This window comes from Athene noctua, chromosome 4, assembly GCF_965140245.1.
Source record: "Athene noctua chromosome 4, bAthNoc1.hap1.1, whole genome shotgun sequence".
Taxonomy (NCBI): domain Eukaryota; kingdom Metazoa; phylum Chordata; class Aves; order Strigiformes; family Strigidae; genus Athene; species Athene noctua.
The window spans coordinates 45,276,677-45,293,155 of record NC_134040.1 but is presented as its reverse complement, the minus strand read 5'-3'; the positions used below and the strand labels follow the sequence as shown (position 1 = coordinate 45,293,155).

The 16,479-nt window shown below is 36.7% G+C and overlaps 1 protein-coding gene across 6 annotated transcripts in view; it reads left to right on the top strand.

Moving 5' to 3' along the window:
• Window positions 1-306: 306 nt before the first annotated feature.
• Window positions 307-16,479, top strand: part of BLTP1 (bridge-like lipid transfer protein family member 1) — a 119,975-nt gene continuing 103,802 nt past the window's right edge. For all 6 annotated transcript variants that reach the window (XM_074905139.1, XM_074905140.1, XM_074905141.1 and 3 more), the window contains exons 1-6: window positions 307-391; window positions 3,487-3,616; window positions 7,101-7,217; window positions 9,039-9,117; window positions 9,771-9,835; window positions 15,408-15,594. In XM_074905139.1, the coding sequence (XP_074761240.1) occupies window positions 389-391; window positions 3,487-3,616; window positions 7,101-7,217; window positions 9,039-9,117; window positions 9,771-9,835; window positions 15,408-15,594 (581 nt within the window). In that variant the 5' untranslated portion in view covers window positions 307-388. The remainder of the gene's footprint in view (window positions 392-3,486; window positions 3,617-7,100; window positions 7,218-9,038; window positions 9,118-9,770; window positions 9,836-15,407; window positions 15,595-16,479) is intronic.

The window sequence follows — 16,479 nt, the reverse complement described above, 5'->3', positions numbered from 1 at the left end:
ATTAAAAATAACTTTAAGTGACTGTTAAGTGTGTGTTTCTGCTATAAAGGAAGCCTGTCTGACCAGGAGGAGCAAATCTACAGTGATAATGAACCCTCACATGTTCAAACCAGTCTGCTGTTTACTTTGAACATACTAAGTGCTCTAAACATGCACAACCTGAAAAGCAGGCCCAAGTCGTTCAGTTTGGGCATCATAAATAAAGGATTTGGCCTTTATCTCTCCTAGCTTCAGATATCATTTGCAGAAAGAAGACTATGTAATGCCTTAAAGGACTGCTGTGAAGATAAATACAAGTCCTGGGGTTCTGTCACTTCAGTGCCACGGAATCTTCCTCTTCTCCTGTGCTCCTCCCAGAAGAAGGCTGATACATTTTGTATGTATTAACATGGTATGTGGTAAATGAGAGCCACAAGCAACATACTGAATAGTAAAGATGTGCTTAAAAAAATTTAAAAAAAAAAAAAAAAAAAAAGATGGGAGGAAGGCAAATAAACTAAAACAGTTGTCATGGTTTTGGACTATATTTCGGCATGTGAACTGAGCATTACAAAACAGTGGAGACCTTGAGAAAATACTATAAATAAGTGCAGAGAGGTAAATGTGAAGGTCTGGGTTTCTCTTCCTCTTTGGTGTTTTCTTTCTTGTATTAGCAGGGTTGGTAAGACTGGGGTTTCCCACCTAGATTTGGGTCTCATCCCTCGAGAGCAGTCCTTTAGGATTTGTAAAGTATACTGTTACTTCAAAAGAATACAGTATAGTAGCAGTATGAATGTGAATTAGGCTCATCAGCCAGTGGGTCAGTGTTCCTGGAGAGTTCAACAGTTAGTGTTTTGTCTGCCTGAAAAGTAATTTTGCCCACTGGAATAAATGTGGATGAGCACCGGCAGGTGAGGGGTATCCACGATTCAAGTCTATGGATACCGTATATAGGGCATGGAAGATGAAGGTGCAGGACTGTCAGGAAGAAATGCACGTTACTGAAAGTAGTTAATATCTGTTCTGAAGAGACAACATCTCTTCCTTTTAACAATCATCATGATCCAGTTCGTGCCTTTCCACCTTCCATGCTGTATAAATGCACAAGGACATTATAAACAGTGTGTACTACTTATGTCTCTGCCCCTTTCTATTATACTAATTCATAAGGACAAAATTGCTTCATAATCTAAGTGGATTAAGCACCTGCTTCCTCTGAAGTGTGTACTGAGAGCCTGCATCTAGTGCAGATGTTGCTGCTGCCTGTTTCTGGGTGGTTACACTTTCATGGCCATCATACTCTTCCTTGGGTGACTTGATGAAGGGCGAAGGGTGCCCAAACAAAACAAAAAAAATCAATGGGGCGGCGTGTTAAAGGATCACCTGTGGAGCTCCAAAATGACGTATTGACACATGATGACTGATGGGGGATTCCTGAGTTTTTTTGCATACAAATAGCAAATGTATTTCAGAAAACTTCCAAGGGTATCCAGTTTATGGTTATGGATAGCGATGACAAAAAGTGATGAACCCTGTCTTTGTTTAAGTAACTAAGTATCAGGATTCCATGACTTGCAGTCTCTGAGTTGTCTTGCCCCCATCCTATTTAGAGCATAACGATATTTAATGTTCTGTCTCGGTGTTATGTAACATTGGGTGATAATTTCTTAGGAAAAAGCCACAGGTTGCTTTCTTAAGGGAGGGTGTTTGTTAAGGTGAGAGGCAGTCCTCACCATTGGACAGCATTTCCACTGTGGTCTTGAGCACAAAAGAGTGACCCTGTTGCTTTCTCCCTTTCTTACCAAGAGACGTTTGTTCTTCCTTTAAGCTGAAAGTGTTGATTTTGGTTTCTCCAGTTACCCTGTCATTCTCAGGTTAAAGGCTCTTAGAGGCCGCCCACAGAGGCATCATCTGCTTAGTAATACAAGTTGACATATGGGGTTTTTATTAAGGTATTGTGAATGTCTTAAAGCACATCACAGTGCCATTATGTGATTTAATTTGTCGATGTAATGTTCCTTTAAAACAAGGGCTTCTTTTTGTAGTGTGTGTATGTGTGTGCGATGCTTATTATTCTTCTTTGTAGGGGAGCTTCTTTTATCACCAATACTGGAAGCAGCGTCTGGTGTATCGCGTTTTGGTATTTTTTTGTTGTTGTTGTTTGTTTATTGCTTTCATGTTCTTTCCTCCACATTCTCTTCCTTCTTACAGAAGAGGTAGCAAACAAATTGTTAGCACTTACACTCAGGATCTTAGTTAAAAACATAGGCTCTTAGTTCAAGGTACTGTATTTACCCAAATGTAGGGAAGAAACAAGTGCATTAAAATCAGGGTTTTTTCAACTTCTCCTTCTACATTTTGTTTTCAAGTTATAATAGTGAGAGGTAGTACAAATATTACAGGAAAAACTTGATAACTTGTTAGGTTTTTTGCTAACACTTCTAAATACTGACTATTCCAAAGATGTTATGCTGCTCAAAACCTGAGGTCTTACCAATGTTATGTAGTTTTATGTTCTAGAGCTTTTGATGGAGACCATCACGGATTTCATTAAGAAAGGAAATAAAGTCTACTTATTTTTTTTGAGGGTGGTGTACTGGCAGGAAGACAGGCTGCCAGGAGCTGGAAGGTGTGTGTGGGGGGTTTTTTTTTGTTTGTTTGTTTTTTTTTTTTTTTTAAAAAAGGCAGAATTAATGCTTATCTTCCTGTAAGAAGGCTTAACAGATAACGTCCAAGGGAGAAGACTTCAACTGAAACTAATAGAAGTAAAATACGGCTGGGTAATTACAGATGTTACTGAGCTGAGCTACTCCCTGTTAATCACACTTAATTAGTATAACCCAGTTGCAATGTGAATTATGGGTGGTTTGAATAAGTGTATAAGATCAGAAGGACTGGTTTTCTGTTCTCTATAACAGAGACACTGTGTAGTCACTTTTTATATGATGATGCAAATGCATCCTAAAGCAAGAGGACACAGTGGATTAGGAGGTTATGGGAATTTTCCATAGCTCCCCAAAGTGTCTGCTTCGGCTTTTCCTTCCACAGGGGCAGGGAGTTCAGCCTCGTATTGTCTCATACTCCCTTTTCGCATTAAGCCTCCCTTAGAAGGCTTAATACAAACTCATTTTTACTTGTATGTTCAGTTACCTTTTGACTTACTACTGTGGGACAACAGTTTTATAAATTTATTTGCTATTATATACTGTATGGGGCATTCATGCTAAATTTGGAGAGTGTATGCTGGCATTCTGTTGATCTATAATCTGTTTTAGCAAGGCACTCTGTTTCAGCAGAGATGAGTGGAAGTGTTTCTGTAGCTCTAGAATTGAAGAAAGGGTAGCTGAGAATCCTGAAGATGTTATTGAAGGAATATAATAAATAAAATCATATTTGTATGAAACAGACTGTTACAGATCATTTCACATGGTACATACTCAATTCTTTCCAAACTGTACTGTGCTTGTTACTCATTTTGGGGTTTTTGTTGTTTTTTTCTTTTTTCAGTTCTATAGGTGGTGCTGCAAAAACAGTTTAGCAATGGATCAAAGAAAAAATGATAGTTTTGTTCCAAGTATCACGCAGTTGGAAGACTTCCTAACAGAACATGACTCCAATGTTGTTTGGCTGTTAGTAGGTAAGGTTTCTGGTTTGGATAAATTTTTTTTGTGTGAACTTCTAAATGTACTTCTCTAAATGCTGGCATACCAATATCAAATTTCTTACCAAATTGCATCAAAACACTGAAAATAGATTTTTACTTGTCATACAGCTGTTTAGTGAGGTATAGCAATGCTACTTAAGTAATTCAGAAAGAAAAAAACATGGAACTGTTTCCAATACTAATCGTGCTGCGACTCTTGGGAGATAAGTCCAATGTGCAAAGGATGGTGCTCTACAACTGCAACTCTGCAAAATAAGATATCAGTGAGAACTTCTTTTCATGAAATAAGTTTTTTCTAACACCAGAGTAAGCTGGTGATTAATAGTAATACCTTAACAAAGGATTAGCCTTGTAACACACTGACAGGCAAATACAATAACTTCATCATACCAATATGTACATATCTGCCATTTAATATCGTATAGTTTGAATAGTGATATAAAGACTACTACATTTAATGATGTAACTTCTAGACTAAATTGTGTGCCACAATAAGTCTTTAAGCCATTGTGTACTTTTTGTTATGGGCTATTTTTGTAAATGTGCCTGATTTAGGTATGCTATTTTTTTATAACATCGGTGTTATTATTTATATCCGTGTGTAGGTAGTTGTGTTTTCTGAATCTATGAACAGGTGGATCAGGGGCAGCAAAATAGAGTGAGGGGCAGCCCAGGAAAAATAACTTTATATTTTGACTTCTGGGAAGTTAAACCATGTCTGTTTGCTACTGATGTACTAGAATTATCTTTCTGTAGGCCAGACTGAATGAAAAGGACATAGGAAAATTAGCTGGGGGTGCTTTCTGAATATTATTTATTTCACTTTTAGTATGTTGCCATGGAAAGTTCGTATTCAACATAAAATCCTAAGTGTAATCAAGATAAGAGAAGTCACCATGCTGATAGTGGCTCACGGTAAAATATGGGACAGATGAGGAACAGATCTGAAAAGGTTGTCTTTGGAAGCTTTAACTTGAGACTTGGAGATGTTCAGGTCTTTCACCAAAGAATGAAAGTGTCAAATTGCAGCCTGCAGAATTTTCTTTCTCTGGTTTTCCTTTTCTGCACTGGATTCTTAGAGCAAACTGTTAGTAATTCTCTTTGGAAAGTATGTAGGATATAAGCAAGTCCATGTAACGGCTATAGTTTAAGCCAAAAGCTTTGCTTAGCTTTCTTACTTGCTTGAATATATTAAACTTACAAATATCTGTTTCATGGAAGGGTGGGTGGAACTTCAAGAAATAATGTAGTCCATCCCCTTTAGAAATAGAGGCAGAATGACCTATATACATTTACACCGTTTTGGGGAGCTGCTGATCTCTTCAGTTGTAAGAAATCACTTGGTATTCTAGAAACAATGACATAAACAACTGAAAAAGCTGTGTAGCCTCCTGTTATTATGAGGTTTGGTGTAGAAACATATTGAAGTAATATATATTAACTGACCCAGTTTCAATCAGCCATTCCTCCTTTGCTTTCATCTGCTGACCTATGGCATCCTGTTATAAAAGAACAAAATAAAAGTCAGTATTTTCTTCTGAATCCTGAAACAGCTAGCTATTGATCCAAGTAAAAGAGGTGATGAATTCTAGAAATGAACATGCTTCTCTGAGCTGTTGCTCAATTCCAGAATAATTTCTAAAAATCACATACAGTCAAGCCTTCCAAATGTAATTTCCAAAATGTTGCTTCAGTGAAAAGGCTTTTAAAATGAAGAATGATGAGATAAATAGAGTTTATGGGATCTGCCACTTAATAGCAGAGACTAAATTTGATGAGGGAAAAGAAAAGGCTACAATTTGTGCTAGAAGTGAGACTAGTGGTAAAGGCAGTGGATTAGGACCATAGTGCCTGGAGACTTCACTAGTTTGCTGATTTTTCTCGGTATATGTCACCTTAAGAGAGAGCCTTCTTGGCTTTGGGTATCTAGAAATGTGTAGTTGAACTTTAATCTCAAACTAAGTTTTATTACTGGAATGAGACCCTTTGAGTGTGAGTCATTCCACCTTCCTCCTTACATTGATAGAGGACCAGCAGCGAGTAGCTTACTCATCTGAAAGTGAGGGGAGGTAAATGCTGTCCTTGCAGTATGCTTTCACAGAGTGCCAAGAGCAGTTTCTTTCCCGGGATATAGCTTTAACCCTCCCTGCCTTGTTCCTGTGTAGTCACTCACACAGATCTGATTTGTTTTACACATCAGGCAGCTTACTTGTCCTGGTGCCTGAGCTACTTGAATTTTGACCACACTGGATCAATTTTCCACTAAGGAAAAGACAAAGTCATGCAAGTCTTTCTCTTCTGCCTTCTCCTCATCTTTCAACAAAGCACAGGGGTTGTTACAAAGCAGTGCAGCATCACACTGCAAAAAAATTAAGGGGCAGCAAAGGACAGGTTGATTTGTAATGTGTGGGGTTTTTTTTTTTGGTGTAATCATCTGAACTCTTGCAGAGTGAAGGCATCACACCCATATGCTTTTCTGCACTTCAGCTTTCGCATAAAAGGCACAATAAATCTGAGTTTTTCAGTATGAATTCTGTACATAAATGAAAACTTTCTGTTAGAAAGTTCAGTTAATATAATGGTAGAGATACCTCAAATACAAAAATTGGTTTCTTTCCTACTCTGCTTTGGATGAAACAGAATGGTAATTATCAGTCAAGTAAGTTAGAACTAGTCCGTTTCCCAGCAGTCCCATTCCTTTTGGGTTTGTCCTTCTGGAAGCTATGAGAACCCTTGTAGTTAGAAATAGGTTACTAGCTCTTAATCAACTAAAGTAAAAATTACTTCGGGGATTAGCAGACCTAATTTTTTTTTCTTTTTTTAATATGTTTCTCATTGGATTGTTATCTCCTTTTTTTTCTATCAAATTCCATGCTTGAACTGTTGACAGATTTCTGCTGACCCAAGGACTGGTACATTTCTCTTGGGATATAGCAACTTAGGAAATTGTTTCAGATGTGATAATGTTGTTTCCTGCACTAAGATATGAAAGACTAGAAGTTTAAGTTACAGTTCATGGTTTGGAGAAGGAAGGTAGTGTGACTTCTGTGGTGGTGTTTTTTCAGGTTTTTTTTAAAATAAATGACCATGTGGGCAAGTGCATGTTATGATTTGGTCTATGAAAGTTCACTTGGATGATGACAGATATAATGAAATATGTGGTGCCTTTTGTAGGTCCTCCAGAGGACAAGTTTTTTTTATATTGGGGAGTGGAAGAGCAGTGAAGAATCTATATTTTTCTGAACTTCCTTTTACCCCTTCTTTGTTTTCCGCCTATCTCTTCACACACTTCTCACACCATCTCTCTGAAAACACCCGTTAAAGTGTCCCAGCAGTTTCAAAGTGTTTTTGGAGAGGAGGAAGAACACTGTTGTGCTTTATAGTCTTAATAGGTAAGGCTTTTATCTAGGTCAGCATACTTTAAAAACTATTTTAATTCATTTTAATCTTTCAACAGCGACAATATTGTCTTGTGGATGGATTATCTACCTAACTTACTATAATTCCCGGAACATTGGACTCATTTTAACGTTGGTTCTTAACAGATTATATAAACATGGCTACATCCATATCGGTAAGTTATGGTTACTGTAATGCTGCTGTTTATCTACGGCTTTTTATTATACCTTAATTTGCTAAAAAGTCGAAGTAAAATTAAGTCTTCCTTTATTATAGCAATTTAAAAACGATCACCATGGGTTTAATTTAAGAAGACAGGTTTGATACCATACTTTAGGGGAGGATCCTTGGTGTAGGTAGAAAAACACCTTCTTTTTCATTGAGGTCTCATTATTTTATATTAAAGTTCACTTGACAGGTTTTTTGATTTTAAGTTGAGTTTACTTTTTCCTGTTTAGTCTGTATACTTTGTGTACTTAAAATCTGTTTTTTTTCCATTGCCCCCTTTTTCAAAGCCCTGTAATCATAATGGTTAGTGCCCTAAAAGGAGAAGATTGACCTCAGTTTTTCATGGAACCTGAGCTGGTTCTGAATTTGTCTCATAATTTGGTGTTAAGGGGTGTGACTTCCCACTCCCCCACACCTTTGAGGCTGGTTATACAGCATCTGAAGAGGGGGTAGCAACTGCTGGAGTGGGCTCAGAGGGGCACAGTAGAGTCTCAAGTCTGACTCCTTGTTATGGCAGCGTCCTTGCTTTCTAAATAAGCTGTCAGAATAACTAATCATGTTAATCCATACTGGGACTGTGATATGTAGAATTTATACTGGCTAGAACATTTGCATCAAAATCCATTAACTTTTTTTTTTTCATATTTTAAAACATTTTTTAATAAAACAGGTCAGTACAAATCACTTGGGTACTCACCCACATTACAAAAATATCTGATGCTGAGTCACAGAGGGTTGTATCCCACAACCTCACTCTCACAGTACTTTTAATTTTCTTTCATTTATTCTTCTATGCCTTTTGCTGTCTGCTTCCCAGAATGATGATGACTTTAGTTCTTGACTACTTCTGTAACTATTGATCATAAAAGTAGTGAAAACTTAAAAATAACCAACCTACCCATACCTGCCTGCCAAAGAGATTCCTGAAATAATTTGTTTATATCCTCAAGAATTTAAGAACTGTAACTCAAGCCATCTTCAAATCCAACTTTTTGAACAGCAGTATAGATGAAATAGTTATTGGCTGCCACACCTGATCTATGGGCTTTTATTAAAATTTCTCTGTGAAATGTTTAAGTAAAGGCAGTTGGACATAGCTGCTGAAATATGTGGTGTTCTTTATAAACTTAATCAGCAAGAAGAACATAGCATTAATTAAATCCCATAATTTACAGCTTGGCTTCAGTCGATTAATGTTGGTTTTTCTGGTTTTTTTTAGAACAAATCATGGTTTATGTAACTTTCTGTGGATGAAGTGAAAAGCCTTAGGAAAAATATGGGCTATTGCATTACCTGCTGGTCATTTCATGCTTATTAATCCTTTCTGCTGTAAACACAATTTGTCATAATAATTGGACTGAAAACTTTATAGTCATTTAAAATTTGAAAAATTATTTTGTCAGGAATCTTTATTGCTCTAATTATAGTCTTGCATACAATGGCTTGATACTTACAAATGTTCAAAACAGCTTTCCTAACTCTTTTTGCAAGCTTTGTAAGACACCTGAATGTTTCTGAGTGACTAGTGCATCTTGGGGTTAATTGTATCCTTGGGTATGCACCTTTTAGAGCTGGGTACTTTTTGTCATGTATCTTTAGAATCGCTGACTTCCCTTCTCCTTTGAAAGTTAGTGGGTTTTCCGAGAATAAACTCAAGATACCCAGTAAATCCATTTCAGATAGTTGAATACTATATTCCTCCCATTCAGAAAATAAAGCATCAACAACTTTAGGCTAATGTCTGATAAACACTTTTTCTTCACACTAGGTTCCTTTTCGTTCTCTGTGCTGTCTGGAAAAATCATGGTTCGCGAAATCTATTTTATCACAGAAGACATGTCTATCAGGTACAAATTTCCAAGGGATTCACTCTTCTAAATAGCAGTTTCAAATACAGTAAATGTGTATTTCTGAATAACACATATCAAAATATTGTCTTGCAAATGTGCAGTAAATATGTTTATGAATGTTAAAAATAAACTGACATTCTTAGATACTTGTTAGCTCGTTTGCTGTTTGAGCATTAATATGTTGGAAGTGAGTACCGGGTAAGATTCTAGTTGTCCTTAATATTTGAGAAAGAAAACACTTTAGAGTTTGAAGGAGAACTATTTTATCATTAATATCTTTCTCTTTATCATGCTCCTATTCTTAAGTTTGGAAGATTAATTTTGGCCAAGTAGTTTGCATTTAATTTACTGGAATTGAGAATAATTTGTGATGTGAACTGCACACTAGCTAATAGTTGTAGTTTTGATTCTTACTGTTAAATTTGGAAAGCCTTGAGAAGGCAGTGGGTATGGGGTTTTATATGAGTTTCATCTAATGCAATAATAGTATAATGTTATACTGTATGCTTTATGTTGTAATGCTTTGTGCTTTAATGTTGCCATACACTAGTGCAACTGCAGATCTCTGCACTGTATAAGGCAACATGTCATGCAGCTGCACATAGGATTTTGCATTATCACTCTCTTAACATCTGTCTTATTTTATTTAGAATACAAGATGGATTTATCATATTTCGCTGGTGGAAGATGTACAACCCTAAGCAGAAACAGCACGGTAGGTTTCTCAAAAAGGTTTCAAAGTTTAAGTTTACAGGTAACCTACAGAAAAATACTTCCTTTGAACAATCTCAGATGTGTATTTGATTTGTTAATATGTACCTGAAGTACACTGAGTCATCAGAAGGTAGGGGTTCTTTTAACTGATTGATCTGTGTTAGTAGACTAGAACAATGCAATGAAATAAATACAGGATTCATTATTGGGGACTTGAACCCTTCTTAAGACAAACCATTTATCTTAATAGTAGTCTTCATTAGCTGCAGTCTAAGCATAGTTGGCCCTCTATTGAAGTTTATAACAATGATAAATAGAGGCTTCTTATGTTCTGGAAGTGATTTTTAGTTATCAAGTTTCAGTATTTTAGTAAAAGTGTTATGGTAGGGGATTTTCTTTAGTATTTGATAAGCCAGTGTCTTGATGACATCTGTGGTCATAGAAGTGGGGAAGTGTGAAAGATTAATTTTTTTTCTTCCTTATCTGTGGCTGAAGGACGATTAACACCAGGTGCCAGAGACAGTTGTATCTGCGGAAAACATTGCGACACAACATAAGTAGCCTTGTGGTGTGTGCTTAGTCATTTATAGGATTAGTATCTGGTTAAATGAGTCTCAGGTCCTGCCCCTCTTGACTGTTGAAGCATCACGGCTCCATGGCTAATTCAAGGAGGTCCACAAATGGCAGCTGTCTACAGTTAAGGAGGGTACTAACTGAGAGGGTCATTGAACTTTGGAAGGCTTTTTTTTTTCTCATGTCCCCTTTGGAAGTGAAGCCTCTTAGACTTGTCAGCAAGCTTGTGCAGCTGTTGCTTTGCCAGTGCCAACTCAGCAGTGGTAGGAGTACTGCATACATGTTATACGAGTAAATAGGAGACACCATTCAATATAGTGATATGAATTAGGAAGAGTTGCTCACTTCTTTTTATTGAGGCATTACTAAGCCTCTGAGGTGATACGACACAATTCAAGTTCTTTATACCATGACTAATTAAAAAAGTGGAACCTAGTCTTAGAGTTAATTATTTTTTTTTTTTCCAACCACAGGTTATTATCCAACAGATTTTCACAGAGTCTTCCTCATCTGCTAGTTAAAACATATTTCTCTAGTGGCTCACAGAATGAAAAAGTGAATTGAACCTAACGTAGTAAAGATAGGTGTGTTTGTCTTTTATGGTGATATTTTTGTGTGGCAGTATTTCAAGGCTTTAACCTTCTCTGCTGGCATTTAAGACTGCATAATTCGTGGACAAATAATCCAAGTAACCAAGGAAGTCAAAGGTGTATAGGTCTGACAACATAGTAATGTGAATAAAATAGTATTTTAAATAATTACTCATTTTCCTAGGAAAAATAACCTTGCTTACTTGACATTTTGATTATTTAGCAGATGCCTTTTTTTAACCTTAAAGGAAAAATAAAATCTTCAATAATTCTTAGTCTACTGTAGTATATACTTCCCAATACTTTTTAATCTGATTGCAACAGAAATACCTGTACCCAACCAAATAGCAAAGCCTTCTGGTAAATTGCATCTTAAATATTGGGAAAACCTGCTGTAGGTAGACATTACTGGTCTGTACCTTTGTTTCAGATCCTTCATAAAACAAAAAAAACCAAAACAGAGCCGAGATTTTTCCTGTAGAGAAACGCGTAGGCTGAATCAGGGCTACTGCCAATTTAAAAATCCCAACAGATTCTTAAAAAACCACAAGCCTTAAATATTTTAATATTTTGTTTTGAAAAAAAAAAATCTTACAAAGACTTATGTATAAGCAATAACGATTAGTTTCTGAATATTGTGCGCTTTTTGGTTTTAAGTTCTGTAACTGAAGTGCAGCATACTCCTAACAGTAATGTGAAATGTGACAGGAGTGGGATTTTGGTTTTCATAGTGGTGATAAAGTCTTGTTAGTGTAGAAATAATGTGACCTCATTCTATCTTTTTTTCTGAGAGATATTTTGAGTATTAGAGGAGGGGTTTTTTGTACACAAACAGGAGGCTAGTGACGGATCCTGAAATACTTTGAGAACTTAGTAGGGGGACTCCTATTTCAGGGTCCTTGACATCACCTCTTTGGTGAAGGGCTGTACTCAATCTAGTTTTCACTGGTAAGATTATTGATGTTAAGTGCCATTGTAATTGTATGCAAGGGGCTGAACTTCAGCATGGGGGCATCTAAAATTTTTTAAAAGCCATCTTTGTTCAAGTGCGTATGAACCTTGTGTGTGTCTCTGACTCCTGAAGAAATGTGTTGAAGGTAATGCAGACTCATACATTTCCACTGAATTTATGGGAGGAGCGTGACTAGTAATGCATTTGTATATTCAGAGGTTTTAGAACCAGAAGGGTTTCAGTATTCTTCCAGCCCAGTCATACAAGTTGCAAAGTTTTCCCTGGAAGTGAAATAAGTGACTTTTTAAAAAGACTGGGTGATGATGAGTACTTTACATGTTCAGTAAGTTATGCCAAAGTAAATTTTTTTTAATGCTAGGTTTTATGTATTCAATCTTTATGTAACTTCAGCTTCCAGGTTGTTACTCCAGTTGGTAAAAAAAAATCCAGTGTTGTTCCACATGCCCATGGAATATGTTTATGTGTTATTGAGAATATTTTTCCCTGATAACTGCTTTCTAATCTGGTGGCTTCTCAGCCTTCTTCTTGAGGAGATGTAGAATGTGGCAGTGCCTGCCAGTCATTGCTGACCTGCTGAGATCCAGACTTTGCCAGTTGTAGGAGGATACACAAAGAAATTAAAACTGAGGGAGGAGCGGGATCGGAGATTTGTTGGAGAAGAGTGAGGAATATAAGGAAAAAGAGGGCAAACTCAGAGAACAGTTTCCTTCACTCTAGTGTATGTGCTTTGCAAAATGCTTTATGGTATACTCTTCATATTGAACTTCTAGTAGTTAATATATGTTTATGATCAAAGGGTAGATTACTGTAATGGATGCTAGGAAGCATTACTGTTAAACCTTTGTGTCAGAAAAAGGAAAAAATGAAAAAGCTTTGTATTTTGATTTGTTTTTTTTTTTTTTCTTTCCACATTATTTCTAAAGGAAAGAGAATTATTTTACCATTCTTCTGAGAAGAAGAAAACTAACCTATCAAAATTGATGCATTGTCTACCTGCCAACTGTAACTGAAAGTACATGTTGCTGTAAGACTTTGCTTGCACTGTAATTTAAGGATGCTTCTCATAAAGACTTAATCACAGTTCCTTGCATAAGAGGAAGTTTGAACCCAAAAAGTTTGGAAAATTATTATTGATAACCTGTCACAAAGTTGCATTTCCTGTTGTGTTTTTTTGAAAGTTCCTAAGTTCAGTTTAGCAAGTGCAGTCTTGTTTTTCATCATGGCACTATGTATGTACTAGGCATGTCATACCAGTGTTGAAAGAACTTAATAGAAAAAGTAAATTATGTGAGTGTTAAGTTGAACTGTACTGGGACTTGAGAAAGTAGGTTTTATGCATACTTGAGAAATGAAAGTGGTTTAGGAACAAAAGTTGGAGGATTGTTGTGAATGGAGCACACCCAAATGTCTTGGTTTAGGTGCCAGAGCAGGTTGTCAGTTTTCGTATTTTAAAATTACGTAGTGTAGTTTGTGAGGTACTATTTGGAGGGGGAATACAGTTTTGAGAACCAGTTCCTTTCCTTTTTATTGTCAGGAGTGACTTTTTTCATGATCCTGTTAGGTTCTGTTTAGTGGGTATATTTATGTTGAATTGTTTGGGTAGGTGTGATACAACCATTTGAATAAATAAGAAATAAATAATACATTTCAGTTAAACTCTGTAGGAAGCAAATGTCCAAACCTTGGCTACATTAGTCACCTTGATTCCAGCAAATGTTGATAAAACTTCAGTATTTTGCAATCAACCTGATATTTAGTTTTATGTGACCTACATGTATGCTTCTTTGAATCATTGAACAATATGATATTCGGATGCGCTTGTCTCTCTTTTCCTTGCCTTTCCACCCTCCCCCCCCACCCCTCGAAGTGTCTATAGGCAACCAAATTGGTGTTTGGAGGTCAAATCTTAATTTGGGTATTAGGAAAAGACATAGTTGTCTCTTTAAATCTCATTTGAAGAAATGAATTACTACATATTATTTCATTTAGTTAATGAAGTCTAATGCTTGCCTCCAGGAATTGAAAAATTACATTTATTTGTGTTCTTGTTGATACTGAGATCTCTCAAGTGAACACTTGCGTATTCCAGTCTTTGTCCATGTCATCCTTTCCCTGTATCTTACTGATGCAAGTTAACATTACCAACTAACAGATTTGATAGTGCTTTCATGAAAACAGGAAGGAACTGAAACTGGCTCATTAACTTTTCTTTGTCTCCTGTTCAAGCAAACTGTGATGTCAGTGCTATTTGAAGACTTATACTACATCTACTTTTTTTTTTATAGTGATACGGAAATTTGTGGTAATTTAGGTGTGAGGGATAAAAGGTGGGTTGGTGGTGTTGGGACAGAGTGTTGTATAGATGTGTAACATCAGGGGACAGATGAGTTTGTTAGAAAAGAAGGCGCATGTAATAATGTGGGTATCTCTAAACTTTGGCTCTTGGGCAGCTGCATTTCTTTTTTTGACCCTGACCACAACAGCAACTGTGTTTGCTCTGACTTTCTAATTTTTAGTGTCTGTGGGAACTCTTGCCTTCAGTTTCAACCCTCTGAGTTGCAGATTGGGGACTGCTGTAATAACCGTTGATGCTTCAGCTTCCTAACCTTCCTCTGTTTGACTTAGAAAGATCAGATCAGGTTTCAGAGCAGCTCAGGTCTCTTGAGTGAATGTGTAATGGGCACTCTTTCAACTGGGTAATTAGGGGGAAATTGTGCAAGCTTTTTCCTCATATTAACTACATAATTAGGTCATACTATCTAAGGCGAAAGTATGTCAAAGTATGTCACCAACAGCTTTGTATGCAATCAGTGGATAAACTAGTTTTTAAGTGTCAGAGTCAAGCTGATACTACAGTTAACATTTCAAATTTATGAAAATATTGACCAGTTATGCAAAATGAGAATGCTTCTTGTTAGTTCTGCATATTAATGTTTTCTGTTTCTCTGTAAAAGAAAGCTTTTTCCCAGTTCAGGCCTGCTGTACCATAGAGCTTGGGTAGAAAACCATTTGGGGTTTGAGACTGAATTGATCTCAAGTCCTGATATCTGTGCTAAAAAGCAGTTGTCACTGAGGCTTCTGTACTGTGCATCAAGACAGACTTATGTTTGTTTCTTTTTATATATGAGACTGAATAAACCACATTTACCATTTTTGCAGCTCCTGCCTGGATTTAGTTTTGGATTGTGACCTAAGGGTGAAATGCCTTTCAGGTTTTATATTTTGTGTGCAACTGTCTTATTTGCCAAGTTTTACTGACTTGCTTAGAACAGTTGTAATTATTTTGTGGAGATTTTTACTGCTTTTTCAGTATGTATTTCAGCAGCTGTTCATTACTGTGTAGATTGTTTTTGCAGCATGTGTATATTTGAAAAACTGTAAATATTGCAAGGGATATTGGAATAGATTTAGAAACTCTTTTCTTACTATTTGTTTAGATCCAAAGGCAGAAACTCGACTGTATATTATGGTGAATGATTTTGAATTTCATGTGTACAACCGGTCTGAGCTTTATGGACAACTTCAAGAGCTATTTGGTTTGGATCCCACAATAATTCCAGCAAAGAAAGATGATGAAAAAGCACAAGTAAACGGGAGGCAGAGAACACATACCAATCTTGAAAGGTAAATTATTATTCGTTTTGCTATTTTGTTGATGCTTTGTTCTGCAAAGTGCTGAACTAATTGGGTAATGTTTTGTTAACATATGCTCTGGAGGCCAAATGGTTGAAGCACAGCTGAGAGAGAAATTGCACTGACAAGCCTGACAGTCTAAATCTTTTTCCTTTCCTCAGACTTCCTACTATAATAGTTAAAAAACACAACGAACCGAACCAAACACTATTTGTGTAATGATCAGAGACAGGTTGAAAAATCTATTTGAAGCACAATGTGGAGAGGCAGCATGTGTTGAAGACGATTATGCTTGCAGAATAATAATGGTATTGCTCCATAGAAGTAATAGCTGCTCCAAGGCATTGAATAGACAAAATGTGAGGATCTGTGTGATGTTGAGAGGACTTTCTGGTTTTTGAGCTTTAAACTTGGGCTGATTGCACATGTTGTTTTTTAGGGGTGTGTGTTTGTGTATAGCTACACAAACTTATTTTCTTACTTTATTCCTTGTTATGGTATAGCTCAGAAAACGTGGTATATCTATAAGGACTTCTTTCACATGGCTTTTGTGTAGCACAGTCAGGTATTCAACAGTAAGCCTCTCTTTGGGCAGAATCACAGCAGACTGATTTATTGTCAGGAGCAGGGAAGATCAAATAAGACTTGAGTCTTCCAGTGCTGCTGGCCGGGCCAGTACATGTTACTGAATTACATAGTGGACAGCTGCAGGATGCTGTGGCAGTCCTGAGTTTGGGTAAGGACTATGCCTCCAAGCCAGGCTCTTCATGTTTTCCTCTTGTACACTTATGGACAGGTGCAGAAAGGACTTCTGCCTTTGGGGAGCATGTGTCTTGGGAAATGAAAACTCCCACACCAAAGACTTACAAAGATTGG